The 18,565-nt window shown below is 40.2% G+C and overlaps 1 protein-coding gene across 1 annotated transcript in view; it reads right to left on the bottom strand.

Annotated features, from left to right (window-relative positions):
- The window catches only part of LGSN (lengsin, lens protein with glutamine synthetase domain), a 57,895-nt gene extending 39,878 nt beyond the window's left edge, over nucleotides 1–18,017 (bottom strand). The window contains exon 1 of the mRNA XM_058021263.1: nucleotides 17,904–18,017. Coding sequence (XP_057877246.1) covers nucleotides 17,904–18,017 — 114 coding nt within the window. The remainder of the gene's footprint in view (nucleotides 1–17,903) is intronic.
- Nucleotides 18,018–18,565: the final 548 nt, after the last annotated feature.

The following is an 18,565-nucleotide window of genomic DNA, read 5'->3' as shown; positions in this document are numbered from 1 at the left end:
TACACAGATTAAAAGAAAGGATGGGTGTAATTTGATCTTAGTCCTGAGTTGTAATTACAATGTGAAATAAAAAGAATACCAATGAAAATTTCAATACACGCTTAAAAAGGCATAGAAATAAAGGAGAAATGCACTTACTACAAAGATTCTGGAGAACATTCCAAGTGAGCAAAAAGTCCCTTCTTTTCTAACTGTGCAAGGACACCAGCATCATACTCGGTAACATCAGTCCCTTGTTTTGCTAAGGCCATTTCTCTCCTTACCCAATAAACCATAGATCTTATTAGGAGTCTTGAATTATAACCCTAATTGCTATGTGCTTCACAAACCCCCACTGCTAACTATCCAGTTACAACACAAGAATTGACAGATAAACACAGATGAACATCATTCAGTGAATCCGTGTGGTACCTTCTAGCCTAGAATCTCCATAAAAATGGGACAACATGCTGAAACTTTCTTATTCCCCATGACAGACATTGGTTGAAAAACACCTGCATCCTAACCACTACCATCTGCACTCCAAATGCATTTCTTGCAGGTTTCTGTTTTTCTGAGTGGATCTCAGTAAATGTAAAACAATGAGAACCCTGTACTTGTTTATATCTCTGCAAATGTGATCAGGCTCAGCCTGCTCAAGAGGTGGCAAGTAAACAGTGTAATAACCAGTTAAAGCACTGCACTACTTTACAGAAGATTAAACATGCCCAGAACACTTTTATACTGAAACTGGCTAGACCAAAATATCCAGAATGCCAGCACTAGTGACCACTCATTGTCTCCAAAGCACTGTAGATTGCTTTCAAACTGCCTTGGGGGAACAGCGTCTGCTCTGTACTAACTCCCAGCGAGTGCCCAAGAACTGCTGGGAGGAGTCTGAGCTGATCCAGCCCAAACCAGGGACAAGGTTAATGATCTAGCACTACAGATGACTGAGTTTATTACTCTGGAAGATTTAGAGTAAGAGACACCTCCCATGGCACTAACCTCAAGGAAGTCATGAGCAAGAATTAATCAGAAAACAATAGTGCTTTCAAGGATTTACTGCAAAAGCACATTCATTAGACTGCACCCCTGAATGTACCAGAGGCCAAAAACAGATCAATAGTCCAGAAAGAAACCTCCTAAAGGAGCTCTTGCTCAGCAGAACACTGCTTGGAAGGGCAAACTCAGGACTGTAAGCTCAGAAAAGATTTTTGGTAAGTTTCTACAGCAAGGCAGTTGAGTGCTGCAGCAGGGGAGGCTGAGGAGGAAGACAAGGGCATCCCTATTTACAGACAAGACTGCACCAGAAGTGCCTGACTTACATAAGCAATTTGTTCTCTTGTTTGTGTAAGCAATTCAGCTAGACCACAAATACCATCCTGAGTACTCAGGTGAAAAGTACTTGCAAGTCATTCTTCTGAGAAAATGTTCTGAAAAGCAGAGCCCAAGGCTGTGACATCAACTGCAGACCTCTGTATGCCATGACTTGATGCTGGTGAGTCATGGCATGCATAAACCAGCAACATTTGAGAAGACCTTCATAACCAGGTCCAGTAAAATTTATTGCTCTAAATTTGCAATTAACTCAGTTTAAATTGACATAATTAGGAGAATCTGACTCATAGCCTTTTTATAAATGTATTTTTAAATCTCATTTATAAGATAAATGCATCTTCTGTTTCTGAAATGACATAAATATTTTTTTTAATGAAGCTATGCTTCATTTCACCCAGTCAAGGAGTCAAACCCTAGTTTATTAGTACTTGGTCTATGTCTGGCTGAGAAATGAATCAATACCCTTAAATCCTGCCCTAAATGAACTTTTGTGCAAAGTTGTGTCTTACAGCACAGCTGAGGATTTACATCAACACACTGACTCAGATCCTGCCTGGAGCCACAACTGGATTTTTATTGCTGTTAGAGAGACCGGAGTCTTTCATCGGTCCCCTCCCTCTTTCTTTTTTTTTTTTTCATATAAAAGCACCAACTGTGATTCTAAGCTGGACTGCAGAGCAGCTTCCCCGACGCCAGGGGAGCTGCCCTGGGCTGGATGGGGCTGCAGGGAGCGGGGCAGGGCTGGCTCAGCAGCGCCAGCGGCTGTCGCTAGGCAGGTAACCATGGATACCTGCATCCCCGCCGGCCCCGGCTTCTCAGATTACTCATTCATCTGCAAAAACACTTTAAAAAATAAATAAATAATAATTAGTGTGTTACAGTGCAACACTGTCTCTGCATAAATGTTGTTGTAATGACGAGATCCAATTTAACAGAACTTACACTTTACTGGCACCTGGTTTTTGCTCCACCTGAAGACTCTGAGAACTCCAGGTCACAAAATAATGGAATCACAGAATAGTTTGGATAAGAAGAGACCCTAAGGGTCATGTAGTTCCATGTCCCCTGCCACGGGCATGGACAGCTTCCACTGGACCAGGTTACTCAAAGCTCGATCCAGCCTGGCTTTGAACTCTTCCAGTGATGGGGCATGGTTTCTCAAACATTGTGAGCTGCAGCATTAGTGACAGAACCAAATCTCTGGCCAAGGGTCACATGTTTTTTAAATCCTTCATTAGAGAAATACCCTGAAGCTTAAAATGCTACAAGAAAAGTAGTAGAGTTCCTTTACATAGAAATTGCCCAGTGAGATTGACTGTGCCTTCCCCAGCAGTCTGGCATTGGTGTTTGGTTGGAAGGTATGATTACTGGCTGATTAATATCAAAGTTGCCAGTAATCATGTGCCCACAACTAATGCTCTCCCATCTTTCCCGTGTTGGAGGTTTCCAATTAGCAAAGGTGGCTCAGAAAGAGCAGCATCTTGGAGGCCACAGCAGCAGGACAAAGAGCAGCCGAGGTCACCAAGCGCCTTCCTTTCAGCTCTTGCAGGAATGTGGTTGTGTAAACACATGCGCACGATTTTAACAAAGCCAGAAAACCTCCAAAATCCTTTGAAGTCTGTGATCACTACACCCTGAGCTAAATTCCCTCCTAGCTCCAAGCCTGGGAACCCGTTCAACCCTGTGCTTATGTGCCTCATTGCACACATCACCTGCCATACTGGTATTGCCAGTCTCCCTCCGACCACTTCTTTCCCCTGATGCTGAACACTTGAGTCAATAAAATCAATCTGTAGTTAGCAAAGGCATTCACAGGAGCATGGATTTGTCCTTGCACAAGTGGTGCACCCAAAGTGATTAGCTCAGTCATTCCTGATGGGGTCTTGTAAACAAATTATTGATTCCTGGGTGGTTGAGGGATGTTGATTAGAATTAGAGTTTAAAGCAACTGCTCGTCTTACTTCATCAGAAGAAATTGCAAAAAATGTATCAAGGAGATCAGTTGCTTAATAAAAATTAATTTTTCTTATCTGTGATATGCTGGCTAATTAAAATATTACTGCAATGGAAGAAGCAAACCAAACAATGATAACACACATGCTATATATATAACCTGTCTTGCCTTAATTAAAGTAGTTTACTTTGTTTACTATTGGAATGAGGCAGACCCTGTGACTTGCTTTAATCTGCTTATTCAACTTCTTTATTAAAATCATGCTTTTCAGCTGTGATCACTAAGCCAAATAATACACACTGTGAGCAAAAAGCTTATGAAAATCTGTATAAACTATTTTGATCAGTCTTAACAAAAAGTTGAATTTGGCTTCAAACAATGAACCTTTTTTTTCTGTGAAGCCTTTTAGGAAATCTCACTGCAAAAATTCTCAAGCTTAAATGGTAGCTACTGAGGATACCATTTGCTTGCTGGAAACATTTAGAAAATTTGATTCACTGTGCATCGCAGAAAAACAGAGAAAGTAGAAAAAAATTTCTGGATTCAGTTGTACATTTGCAATACTGACACAGTCATATACCACTCTTTGATCAATTTTGTGGTTCAGCTTCACTGACGTCGACGTCCTTGGACAAAAGCACTTGTAAGTAGCTGCATAGTTTAATAGATTTTTCTTCATGAAGCCTAAATTTATATGCACATCTATGCAGTGTCCTTGCACTCTCACACATACTTACACAGTTAGCAGAGATTCTGATTTAGCAATCAGGAAAAGGCTTTCTCTCAATCAGAGTTGTTAAGAAGTTGAAGCCTGAGCAATGGAGTCTTTCATTGTAAATGATGCATCATGGAGAGTGAAAAGTTTTAGATTAGATAATTAGGATTAATATATTTTATGTTAAGATTACAGCCATCTAAAAACAACACAAAGAGAGACTGGAACAAGACACACTTTTATGGATGCATATTATCAAAACCTATTTGATTTAGTTGATGGACTATAAATCACATGACAAATTAATTTTCACATGACTGCCCAGACTTTCTGCTTTAGACTGGCTCAGAAATGCCTTGGTCTTTCTCATAATGGTACCGAATTTCTTCTCCCCAACCCAGTCAAAAGCAGAGTCACATCAGGAATAAATAATTTACTAAGTAAAAAAATTATATTCCTGAACATTGAAGCTGAAATGCCTGTTTTCCTTATAAATCTGTGCCTTGAACTTGTTTGACTTTGGCCAGACAAGACACAGGAAACACTGCTCTTCACAAACTGCCCAAATGCTGCCCAAATGAAGTTTTTCATTCCAGGTTTCAGGCTCCCTTTTCATGCACATTCTAATAGAGTATACATTCCTGTTGCAGACTTTAATTAACAGACTTCCCCTCCTCTAACTGTTAATTTATTTGCATAAATCTTGGGGCTTAATTATTTTAGAGATGTTTACCACTTTGTCAGAGTAGTAGAAATCAGACAGAACTTTCCAGTTATTAGGGAGGATTCAAAAAAGTCACCATATAGGCAGAATTACCTCAGCAGACGCAGTTGCACAAAGCTCATTTATTTTTGACAAACAAAAAACCCAAATCTAAAAAAAAAAAAATTACAGTTTTGGATTCCAAGATTGTTTTATTTTTATTATGATCTGGCTTTGACTTCTTTGCGCCATTATCACCTGGGAAAGCTTTGAAGACTGATTCTTGGTTCAGATTCCCCAGTGACAGCTATTAATCTCTTCTTATCTGAACTGTCTCTTAAAGGATGGAAAGCTTCTTTCTCACATCATCTCTTCGTTATTACCTATTCACAGAAGTGTTGGAGTTGGTTCTGAATGCTAAGGAGGATCATCTCCGCTTGCTAATGAGGACAAACACAACATCAGTACCGCTGTGACTAGCTTTAGAAGAATTTTCTGAGGTGATAAAACTGGTTCTTTACACAAAAAGGTGCTGAATATTCCCACAGGGGAAAAGCTAGTTCGTGTGTTTCTCGTACATCTCTGCAATATTTATTTTTGAACACAGTGTTGGAACACACAGTTCATACAATGCGATCAAGTGAGTGCTTTTACATTTTAAACTGCGTTAAATGGATCCTATTTCACTCCTACTGAGCTTGTGGCTGAGAACAAATTAGATTTCTCCCCAAGAAAATGCCTGGAATTGTCTGTTTTTCTTAGTAATTTATTTCACTACTTAATGTCCTTCGATTTAATAGACCAGTATCTGCAATAAACTGCATTATTAACATCTGTTTTCACATTTTCCCCATGGGGTTCAATGAAGCCCAGCACTATGATGCATATTTTGTGAAATACAACAGTTCATGGACAAATTCAAGCACACTAGAGTCAGGGTGGCCAAAATTGATCCCACCCATCTAAAATCTGGATTTTGGGGCTGAATGTGCCTGGACCAGAAGTGACTTCTCATGCTACTTAGATTCCCTCACCTGCAAGCAATATTACAGCTGCTGGACACAAGCAGGACCCTCAGGCCTTGTGTATACCAAGTTTTTCCACATTTGTTGCCTTACAGAGTGCAGTAGCCTGGGAGGGCAAACACAAGGGCCCACACGTCTGCAGCAGTGCTTTCCCAGTCCCTGATCTGAGTTCTACAATACCCACTTCAGGGACATGGAATAAAAAGCACAAACAGTATTGGGAATACACATTTCCTCATTTCACATGACTTTTTGTCTTCCTAGGTCTATGGATTTTTTGCAGTCTTTTTGGCATAGATCCAACTTCATCTGCACTGTTGATTATCTGCCAGCCTGGTGCTTCCCAAAACTCTGAGACACGGAAGATGTGGGTTCATCATCTCCTAGAACAAAGGTGATGGCCAAGTTCTTGCATTTCTTGGGCAAGTGTTCTAATTCCCTAGCTGCTGAGCAATGGCAAGTATTTCTTCAAATGCAACTCAGGGCTGGGAAATTCCAAGGTGATGTTCCTGTCTGCAATGAGTCCATGACAAAGTTTCAGCCTCTAAACAAAGTGTAGTGTAGATGACCAAGATGTGCCTTGTGTCCATCCTGCTGAAAATAGTTTTTAGATCTTAGGAAAACTCTAACTTTTCTTCAGAGGTAAAAAGCAACTCTGGCTCATATGACAAGCACAATGTAAAATTGCCAGAGCTTGACTCCTCAGTGATGGGTCCACTATAGTGGCAAAGTAACAACCTCCCATCTAAAATATTTAGCAACAGTATGATGTGGCAACAAATCAAAAGTGGTCTTTTCTGTCCACTGTAAAAAAGTCTAAAACACCTATCAATTCTCAATTAGACTACAAGGAAAAGAAACTTAGGAAAAAATTTTCTGATCTGTTGATTGATTAGAATTTTGTAGCTTATCTTTTGAGGCTTTCTTTGTGTAGGTTGCTGACTTTGGCAGGAAGGTGTCTGGCATCTTGTAGGAGTGCCATCTGACTTAAAGGAAGAATAGAATCTTATAGAATCTTAAAGCTATAGAATCATTAAAGTAGGAAAAGACCACCAAGATCATCAAGTCAGACATTTGAGCAAACACCACCTTTTCAACTCAACGATAGCACTAAGTGCCTTGCCCAGGTATTTCTTGAACACCCCATGGGATGGTGTCAACCTCCCTGGGCAGCCTGTTCCAACATTTGTGGTCACCCTTGTAGTAGTTTGAAAGCAAACCAGTGGGAGATCACAAGCCAGAAATACAATTTAATAGGAAAATTAAAATAAATGCAAAAATACAGAATCACTTGCAGAGTAAAACCTGGCACCCTGTTGGTCAGGGTGTTGGTAGCAGTCTGATTAATCACAGAATCACAGAATCACAGAATTTTCAAGACTGGAAGAGACCTATAAGATCATCTAGTCCAGCCGATGTTCTAACTATTCAACTAGATCATGGCAGCAAGTGCCACATCCAGTCTTTTTTTGAATTCTTCAAGGGATGATGCCTCCACCACCTCACTGGGTAAATGATTCCAGTTTCTGACCACTCTTTCTGTGAAGTATTTCCTTCTTACTTCTAACTTACATCTACCTTGACGCAACTTGAGACTGTGTCCTCTTGTTCTATCCGTTGTTGCCCGGAGAAAGAGGCCGACCCCAGCTCACCACAGCCACCCTTCAGGAGAGACCGACCCCCAGCTCACCACAGCCACCCTTCAGGAGAGGCCGACCCCCAGCTCACTACAGCTACCCTTTAGGAAGTTGTAGAGAGTAATGAGGTCACCCCTTAGTCTCCTTTTCTCCAGGCTGAACAACCCCAGCTCCCTCAGTCGCTCTTCATATGGCTTGTGTTCCAAGCCCTTTATTAGTTTCGTTGCTCTCCTCTGGACACGCTCAAGTAACTCGACGTCCCTCCTAAAGTGAGGGGACCAGAACTGGATGCAATACTCCAAGTGAGGCCTCACCAGTGCCGAGTACAGGGGAAGAATGACCTCCCTGCTCCTGCTGGCCACTCCATTTCTGATACTGGCCAGGATGGCATTGGCCCTCTTGGCTACCTGGGCACACTGCTGGCTCATATTCAATCGACTGTCAACCAGCACCCCCAGGTCCCTTTCCACCTGGGCACTATCCAGCCACTCCATGGTGCTGCAGTCCTCCTGGAGTGACTGTGGTTCACAGATGTGGTTCTGTTGAAGCAGTGATCCTGTAGAAGAGTTTGATCTTCCTCTAAAGGTCCAGTGGTGGTTATGAGGCTCTTGTACTCTGGGAATTCACTGGATAAGGCTGTTGTGGTGTTCTAAATCTCAGAATATATCCAGATAGAAATGCTTGGCTCCTCCCCCTAGGCAGAACATCTCACAATGGGATGATGTAATTTTCATCAGCCATGCAGTGACAATCAATGGCCCGTTAACAGAAGTTGTCTTCCTGGAGGGAGGATGGGTCATGGAAGAGATAAAAAACACTGCTCCACCTGGTCTTAACAGCTGGCCCATTGATAGAAGATATCCCCCAGAGTTATCAAAGATGACTTAAGAAGGAGATAGGGAATAATGTCCCATTTGGTTTTAACAGCTTATGAAGATGGTGATAGAATACTTACCTTTGGGTACATCTTACATTGTAACGTAAGACAACCTCAATGAAGAAATTCTTCCTGATGGCCAGCCTGAATTCCCCTGGCAGAGCTTGTGTCCATTTTCTCTTGTCCTATTGCTGGCTGCCTGGAAGAGGAGGCTGACTCCTACCTGGAATAAAACCTCCTTTCAGGCAGTTGTAGAGAACAGAAAGGTCTTCCCTGAGCCTCCTCTCCTCCAGGCTAAACAACCCCAGCTCCCTCAGCTGCTTCACACAGCACCTGTGCTCCTTTGCTTTTCTCTGGGCTCGCTCCAACCCCTCTGTCTTTCTTCCAGTGAGAGGCCCAGAACTGGACACAGCACTTGAGGTGCGACCTCACCAGTGCTGGTGCCAAGAACAGAGGGACAGTCCCTTCTCTGGCCCTGCTGGCCACTCTGTTACTGACACAGGCCAGGATGCCATTGGCCTTTTTGGCCACCTGGGCACACACTGGCTCATGTTCTGCTGCTGTTGATCAGCATCCCAGGGCTTTTCTGCTGGGCCCCTTTCCAGCCACTCTGCCCCCAGCCTGTAGTGGTGCCTGGGGTTGTTTTGACACAAGTGCAGGACCCAGTACTTGTATTGCACCTCATGCTGTTCTTCTTGGTACATCAACCCAGTCTCTCCAAATCCTTCTGCAGGTGATAAATCAGATTAAATTTTCATCGGTGAAACAATTCTTTATTGGTATGGGCGATTTTGAATCTGTCCTGATATTTTATTCTTTATAAACAGAAGTGGAACACAATAAAGACAAGCAAATATTCTAGTTTTGTATGTAAAAGCATCTGATATGTATTTGTATGTATAAAGTATTTATATACACATAAGGTAAAAGGAGGTAAAAATAATCGTTCCTCAACTAGCCATCTTAAATTAGGAGTCAAGTTCATACATTTCACCAGAAGAAAAGGATACTGAGAAATCTGGAGGATGAGCAATTGGCAGTTAAAATTTACTTAAATCAAATTGCAAGATAACTGTTGTATAATGTTCTTCTTTGATGTAGCTTATTTTTCCTGCTTGACACATCTGTTAAGCTGTAAATTCAGAAGTGCTCTCAGTGAGAATCTGAATACTCATCACCACCTAATTTGCTAGGGATCACAGGAAAGTACATTTGTATTCCACTATGTTATACCACATCTCAAACATAGCTATTGAAGTTTAGGTCACAAAGTATATGACAGTGAAAAGGTAGCATTACAAATTTAACAAATTAGACAGTACTGCTCTTTTGTTAGATGGTTGAAAACATTGCCAGTCCCAGGCTGGTCGTCTGTCAGTCTGTAGGAGGCTGTTGGTGAAACCTGTGAGCAATCCCCAGTTGACTTCAGGCAAAGGTGTTAGGGCTGGTATCACCTCTGTCATGGACTATTTTGTCAGTCTTGTTTGAAATTAGATTAGAAATTGAATCCACAAGTGTTTTGGCAGCCAAGTCATAGAGAATTAAATAGCACATTTGGGGCCATTAATGGCTTCAGCTGAGACAGGTTCAGAAGAGACATTTTCCCACAGCCTGATTGATGCCTTTCACGTAATTTAAGTTCCTCATCCAAAGAGTCTGAGCTTTCTGCAGGCAAAAGATTTGTACTGGAATGTGATTTGATTTGTACTGGAATGTGATTTTCTTTCCTGAGGTCAGGAAAGAAAACTTTTTTTTTTTTTGCTAAACAAGGGTCTCCCATACCTGAAAGTTTTCTAAATATTTTTTTTCTTGGTTTATTAAAGCAAATGGGACCACATGTGGTCATATTAATGGGCTGTGACAGTATATGGTACAAGGAACTTTCCTTCCAGGATTTAAATGGTGGTGCAAAGTTGGGGTATCATTTTCTAAATCACCTGCACACACATGACCCCATCAGGCACAGTGCACTCCAGGGTTTATGGCAGAACAAAGCACCAGAGTTACTGACGCAGAAACGGATTAGAGAAAAGCAAAACAGTGCTGAAGAAACACCACTGTTGCTGGTGGTCAAAGAAATTACTTTAGAGCAGCTTTCCTCATCATCCAGACCTGGATATTAAACTGCTTTCATAAATGCTTCTGCCATAGCACATCCCTGGACAGCGTACACTGAGCTCTGCAGAACACTGCTTGACTCATTTTGTTACACTTTTTTACTGCTTTTTTTCCTTTCAGGTGGACATAGCTTTTTTTTTATCCAATGTTTCAACATGACAGTATTAGATTATGCAAAGCAAGGAATTAGTCAACAAAAAGTGGCATTTAAACATTCTGTGAATAAAACATGCCCACTCTTGGGTTTTTGGTTTTTTTAGCTATGAAAAGGCTATAATCTCTGCAGGGCTACTTTATATTTTGGTTTTTTTTTTTTTTTTTTTTCAATTCTGGCAAAAATTTGCCCTTGAAATTACCAGTTCCAGCTACAAAGAGACCTGAAACCTGTGTTCAGATGCACTGGGACACCGCCAATGCAGAGAGGTCAGTTGGGAGCCCGGGATGGCCCCAGCACAGGGAGCACTCCATGAACAGACACAGCCCCAAGAGTAGGACACAGCCCCACGGGAGCAGGGCCTCAACAGCCCGGGATGGCCCCAGCACAGGGAGCACTCCATGAACAGACACGGCCCCAAGAGTAGGACACAGCCCCACGGGAGCAGGGCCTCAACAGCCCGGGATGGCCCCAGCACAGGGAGCACTCCATGAACAGACACGGCCCCAAGAGTAGGACACAGCCCCACGGGAGCAGGGCCTCAACAGCCCAGGATGGCCCCAGCACAGGGAGCACTCCATGAACAGACACAGCCCCAGGGAGCAGGGACCTGAGCAGCCACAGCATGAGATGGACCAGGCCCAGGGGCCGCCCAGTGCTCAGCCAGGAGCAGCAGGGCCCATCCAGGCCACCAGGCCCCTGCAGGACAGGCCCAAGGTCCATCCAGGAGACAGGCACACCTGCTCCACACCTCAGGCCCAGGAGAAACAAAGGGCAGGGGTCCCTGGGAGAAGGGTGAGGGTCCCAGGGAAGGCTCATCAGGGCCATTAAAGTCAATTCAGGCCCTGACATGGCTCACCATGAAACGGCAGCAACACTTATTACAAGTCTTTTCTACTGCAGTTTTCCTACAAGTAAAAAAAAAAAAAAAAAATCAGTCCCGGGGCTACACCAGTATCAGTGTTATCAAAAACATCTTACAAGTTTGACAGTAGAAAGTTTTATTTGATATTACATTTCATCTATCTTGAAAACCTTCTAAATGACTATTCTATATCTTTGTACTAGATCTATCAACACAGGACATAATTTCTTATCGTGCCATGTATTAAACTATTATTATCTATCCCATATAGATGTTTCAGTTAAGGTCTATGCTGCTGGGGTTGTGCAAGTATAAAATAGAAAGCAACTTTTTGCCTCAGCAGAAGTTCTTTAAACATAGCACAAGGCACTCTAATAAAAAAAGCATATTAAATACAGTAAGTTGTGAGGGGAAATGGAAAAGAAAAGACAAAGGAAGTAAAATTGTACATCAACAAAAGGCAGCAAAGTGAACTTGCATCATTTTGGTTTGATTCTTCAGTTGAGAATCATACCTAGTTGTCAGAAACCTCCTCTGGATATTTATTTCCAGTGATATTTCTGGAACACTGTTTCTGTTCAGTATAAAATTCAACTTGCACAATTATTTCTTTTTTTTTTTCTTTTTTCTTTTTCTTTTTCTTTTTTTTTTTAATTCTTTGTTTTATTTCTTTTCCATCAAAAATTTTCTAGTAATAAGGATTCCTGGCACTGTGTTTAAAACCAAAAAATGTTCTTAATTGCCCTAGGATTTGACCTGGCATTACTCAATGTCCCCACTGCTGACTGGCTAATAAAGTGTTTTGCAGTGATGGAAAATGTGTACAGGTCTGCTGCTTTTGAAGAGAAGCAGCCAAGGAATGTGAATTTTACAGGAGATACTCTGCTCCTCTGAGATGAAATGGGAACACAAATATCTCTGAGATACTCTCAAATTCTACACATCTGCAAATCTGGGGGAGGAAATTTATATTAGTTACAAACCTTTAGCATTTACAGAAGATAAACATAATAAGTGCCCTGCCTAAATAATCTGATCACCATAGTAAATATCTGGTCTGCTAGATACCCTTAATTTGTAAATAACCTCTAGAAAAAGGTAGAACTAGAGAAAATGAAATCACTCCCAACCCCAATGTATGCTAAAAAGAAATGTTCTAAAGTCAGCCAAAAGGAACCACTTTTTTAAAAAATAAAAGGCAGTCTGGTCTCTTTTTTGGAGATTTGATTCCTTTCTTAAACCAGTAGTTGAGTTCATCTATCCCCAGAGATCAAAAGCTAAGACTTACCCGTGGATGGCTTGTTTTAAAAACCACATTAAAAAAAAAAAACTAGGCAGTGAGGCTTATATTCAAAACAAATGAAAATTGAGGTCATAAATCTATCCTTTACATTTTATGCATGAACATCAATTTGATGCCACGTTTCTTTTAGCAAGGTGGAGGTGCAACCTCAGCATCATCCATCCCTTGAGGAAATTCAAGCCCAAATAATTTTGGATTGCACCCTGAGCACCCAACAATGGACTAACTTGATAAAAAGAGTACTTGCCATCATTCTTGCTCTAGTTGTCATTGTACACAGAAGAACATAGTGATCTGGCCACAAAACACAAATGCATGAGGGAATATGACAAAGTAGGCATAGACACTCTTCTGGGCAAACAAGAGAGCAACCAGAGCTCTGAGCACTGATACTTTTCCAGAGGAAAACATAATATATTAAAACATTATTAAAACATAATACATGTTTTACATATATTACCTATGATGCTCCAGGATCAACATTCATCACAGAAGCACTTCAAAATTCAGGCCACTCTTCTGCCAGTGCACAATCTAATTATTACTCGTGGGGTCAAGATCTCTATTGTGTTCAGTCTTCACAGCCCAGTGAAATGGTCTTCATTCTCCAAATGCTTTATTTCCAGAAAAGAAATGAGCAGAATAATTTGTTGCTCATATCACTGTCCACAGTGGGCTGAAAGCAGACTGCATCAGAGCAGATAGGAATTATCCTTTCCTGGTATTTGCACAACCTTTAGACATACTGTAGCATCACTCCTACAATAACTGAAAATATAACAATTATTATAAAGAATATGAATAAAATACTTAATAATGATACATTCCCTGAAATCTGAAATGGAAAAATTCTGAATATTTTTGTTGGGATCTTTACTGACTTTCTGTTCTTGTGCTCCTATATGTGCTGGCCTTATTCCCACAAATCATCCTCAGACTAAGTGGGTCTCATCTGCTCATAATATCTGTACCTGACTGAAGGGCAGGGAGCTAACAGCACTGCTTCTCACAGCAGGAGGAAAATTCCAGGCAAATTAAGGCTTTTGGACTCTTTGATACCTTAGACTCCATTATAGTTACTTTTGGCAGGAGGAGGGTAAAGTGTAGTAAAAATCTTGGGATTTACTGGTCCCAGAAATAAACATAAGGAGGTCAAATGCATAGCTCTACAGAGTCCAGCACAGTCATGGATGTCAGATGATATTTTAGAAACCAGGTATCCCTAAAGTCAGCTTGTATATTCCAAAAATATCAGTAACAAGTGCAAGGGCAAAAGTTACTCAGTTTTAGATTCAAACTATTGCAGACTGACTGCTGAGATGCTTGTGCATGTAACTGGGTTAGAAAATATTCCACTGTAAAAACTTCTGGAATTCTGGATGCTGAGAGAACAGTATATTTGAATACTTACAGGTCTCCAAAATTTTTTCCTGGTGTGAATCAAGCATGCTGTTTTTGCACAGTGAAGCCAAGACACACTTTGTACCTATTTCCTGAAGTTAATGTGCAGAAAACATACATTCACATTTTGTGTCATCTCTCCTTGTCTGTTATCCCATGATCCCAAATGGGCTGCTTTTATCAATGTGCACCAGTATGTCTACCCCATAAGGTAAAGAGCAATAAAGGAAATCAAGAGAGGACTACAGGAATAAAGAGTATCTCTGTTGGGTAAACACAGTATCTTGTGGAGCCAAGAATATAAAATACAGAAACTGTAGTTCTGGTGCCCAAGAAAATGGAAGAGGTTAATCAGAATCTCAATCAGCCTAGCTTCCCATAAGTTTGAAGAGCCCTTTTTTAGGGTTGCTTTCTATGAAGCTGACCAATCTCAGGAAACTTCTGTTAATAATCAAGACGGTTGCAGTGATGCACATATTGACATTTATCTCTGGTTACAGTGGTATCCAAGTCCTCAAAATTGGTAGCTGCTGTAAATCTCTAGACATTTCCTATCTGAGTAATGATTTAAAAAAAAACATTTCCCATCTTTCATCCTCCCATGTTAATCACCTACAGGGTTGCTTAGCCCACTGAAGCACAGACAGGCAATCAGCTGAATGCATTGCTTAGAGATACTCAAAAACCAACTTTCTGCTACTTCTTTAAGCTTTTCTCCATGACAGATTAGAGTCTGGCTGGTTTCAAATCAGGACTTTTGAAAAGTCCAAGCATGGATGAATTCTACCCCCAATCTAGAGCTACAAATTATTTCTATTATCATGAACAAGAATTATCTCAATGAATCAGTATTTAATCTTCTCAACAAATTTAGATTTTTCAAGAAGCTTTTCAAAAGATTCTGTCACAAGAGCTCTTTTAAAAAATGTTCAGTGTCAAGAGAGGAAGAAGGAAATTCCTCTCATGGTAACTAGTCAAAGAACAATCAATTACTACTAGAAAGAAATGGCAGATTTTTCATAGAGAAGGAATGTGCCATAAGAGCCCCTCAGGTATCTGTGTTTAGACATATGATATTAAATATATTCTTAAATGATCTGGTTAAAGAGTAAAAAGAGAGGAAAAAATCTCCAAATGGAGCAAAATTACAAGAATCAGCACTGGAAATAACAAGGAAAAGTTTCAGAATGGTCTTATATGCTCCCATATACACATGATAGAGGGACAAATAAAATTCATCATTCATGAAAGCAAATCCATATCTATCGTTGTGAAGGAGAACAAACCATAAGGCCACAAACTTAAATTTATAAATACTAGAATTCAAATGACCATGAGGAAAGTGATCCTGGATGTAGATCTTGTCTAAAGTTTTCTGTTAAAAAATGTTAAAGCAAAAAATAGAATATCAAGAACTATTATGAAACCAGTGAAGAATCAAATGGAAAAAAGATTCTGTGATTGTACTACTAAGAGACACAGTAAAATCAGAAAATAAATATAATTGGAATTGTTTTGGAATTAAATAAACTAAGATTTATGGGGAAAAATGGGGAAATTTCAGATAATTATGAAAGAAAAAAATTATGAAATTAGAGAGAACCATACAGAAACTGTTAAAGGCATTGAGAGGGTGAATAGGAAATAGCTATTTATTGTTTCCCTATTTATAACATAAAGACAAGGTGGAACACAATGAAATTACCAGGCAACTGGTTCAGAGCAAAAGGAAGTATCTTTTCATGCAACACATAATAAAACTCATTGCTACAGGATGTTGTGAATGCCTGAAATATATAGGCTTAAAAAGAAATTAGACAAAATTAATGGATGAATTAATGCAAGATCTCCGTTCTGGAAGTCCCAAAGCTTCAGACTGGTAAAACTTATAACCATGGGAAAAATTAATTATGCCCTTGTATTTCTCAAAATATCTACTAGTAGCCACTGTCAGAGACACATCAGTGAGCTAGGCAGATCTAACAAAGTTGTTCTTCAACACAAGAATTCAACTCTTTTTTTTGTTGGAAGCACGAACTTCACTCATATTCTAAAATGAGAAATTTTTTTTTAAAGTCATGGTTAGACTTTATATTAGTGGCTAGATAGTGATTGGATAGTGGTTGCAAGCTAGTGGTGAAAATACTGGTTTGATGTCTCAATTCTGGCACTGAGTAGAAGCTTTTGTCATTTGATGGCTGATTTGTATGATGGGGTCAGCCTGATTCCCAGAAATTAGATGATTCCACCCAAAAAACCATGCTCACAAATAAGACTCTGAGTGAAAAGCCCATTAATTCAGTATACTTCAGCCCTCTTCATTAGCAGGAACACATGGATTGGGGTACATCAACAGGCCTACACTGACAGCCTTGTGTGTAAGGCTGGCACTGGAAATCTTGTATGCAAGATCTTAGGATGAGCTTCTGTAAACCCTCAGTAACGTAACAGAAGAGTAATTTTCCAAAGATTATTCATATTATTCAGGATTATTCCCTGCACCTAACTGGCTTTCAGGACTGAGGCCCTTGTCTAATTTTATGTAGTGTAGGGAATGAAAATTTCAGGCCATTTCTCCTTTCCAAAAGAGCTCCAATCTAGAGCATAGCAAGGGACAAGTTAGGTATTAGTGGAGGGAATATGAATGGAGCCCATGTTAGTAGACTTCATTCCTTTGAGTGATGAGGCTGAACTGGAGTTTTGCCTATTCTTTTAGTATGTGATTTCCTAATAGATAGGAAGGCATTGTGCTGTTGAATAGCTGTTAAAGGGAAGGTGATAGGGTAGGCAAGAAAAGGGAAAAGAAGCAGAGATTCTTTCACAGCTTTATTACTAATGCTTAGTTTATAGGATGCCTCCTAAACATAGTGAAGGGCTTAGAAACTATTGAAAACCAATCACAGAATCACAGAATATGAGATAGAAGAGACCCACAAGGATCATTGAGTCCAGCTCCTGGCCCTGCAGAGCTCCATCCCCTTGTGCCTCAGAGCACTGTCCAAACACTTGAGCTCTCTCAGGCTTGCTGCTGTGACCATGGGGAGCTGTCCCAGTGCCCAACCACCCCTGGTGAAGAACCTTTTCTGACCTAAATCTTTCCTGACACAACCTCAGGCCATTCCCTTGGGTCCTGTCAGTGGTCACCGCCTTTGTATGGTGACTCTCTAATAATTTAACAACTTTTGCAGCAATCAAAACTGCACACAGTACTCAAGGTGAGACCACATAACTAGTTCAGAAAAGACAGTACTACTGAGACTTCTTGCTAATAATCAACAATTTATTTTTTTCATGCTGTGTAACTCCTTTTTTTTTTTTTTTGTCTGCATGGCTTTCATTAGAGTGTGCTTTCTCCTTGACTATTGTGAGAAAGTATGGTAATAATCATTTTGTGGAATATAACTGTTTGTCTTCAATGTTGTTAAATAGCCTTGCTTGGAAGGCAAGGCAGATTGCAGGACATGTGGATTCTGAGGTGTATTTTGCTCTGCAGAAACCATTACTAGCTGTTCAGATATCACAGATGATAAACCAGATACAGACACACAAGGGATTTTAGATAGATCAAATTTAGATGGTTTCAACACTGACAAATCCATACCTACAAGATTCCATGAGAATAGGACAAATAAGGCTGTTTAATAATAGTTTAGCAAGATTTTGTTGCTAAATATATTGGGAAGAGACAATCTCTTGATACTTGTTAAATTCCAGATCGTCTGAGACGTGACTGGGATTCTTTCTGCCACTTTGTGCTTACTGCACAGCATTGTTGTAATTCAGGCACCAGATCACTCTAAGTTTGGCATCAATGTCAAATTTTTTACTTACTGCTGAAATGGGGCTATGAAATCTGATGTCCAGAAGAATAGGCAGCAGTGGGAGGATGGCAGGAACTGCTTGCACAGACATGGTGTGGGGGTTAGATTTCATGGTGATCAGCATTTGAAAGACAGCAGCAAGCAGCTAATTGTCTATAAATGACTGTATTCACCCATTCCACAGGGCAAATTCTAAGCTAATGATACTTAAATTCAATAGCCTGCTACACAATCAGACAGACTACAAATTAAATCTTTTAAAATTACAGCTTTCTCACAACAAAGCAAACAAATAAATGAGAGAAAATAATGTTTTCATTTGTAGTGTTTGCACGTTGATAGATTACTGAGGTTTTGATTGACTCAAATGCCACTTAACACTGCTGTACTCGAAATAATGGATTTTTTTAGCTGAAATATTGTGAGGGGTTTTCACTCCAGCTATCCATTTCTGCCCTCTTGGGAGATAACTGCTTACTTTGCACGAAGTTGCAAGACCAGCATACCACTAAATGTTTTGAACACATTTTCTTGATTCAGTTGTTTTTTCTAGTTTTGCTATTACTTGTTACTTAGAATTGAAGTGCATCTGCAAAAGGTGTTAATTTTGCTATGCAAATTTTTAGTAGGCTGATACATCTATAAAACAGCCAATAATATATTTCAATTCTA

This window comes from Melospiza georgiana, chromosome 3, assembly GCF_028018845.1.
Source record: "Melospiza georgiana isolate bMelGeo1 chromosome 3, bMelGeo1.pri, whole genome shotgun sequence".
NCBI lineage: Eukaryota > Metazoa > Chordata > Aves > Passeriformes > Passerellidae > Melospiza > Melospiza georgiana.
The sequence above is the reverse complement of the archived record's forward strand: the minus strand, read 5'-3'. Positions and strand labels throughout refer to the sequence as shown.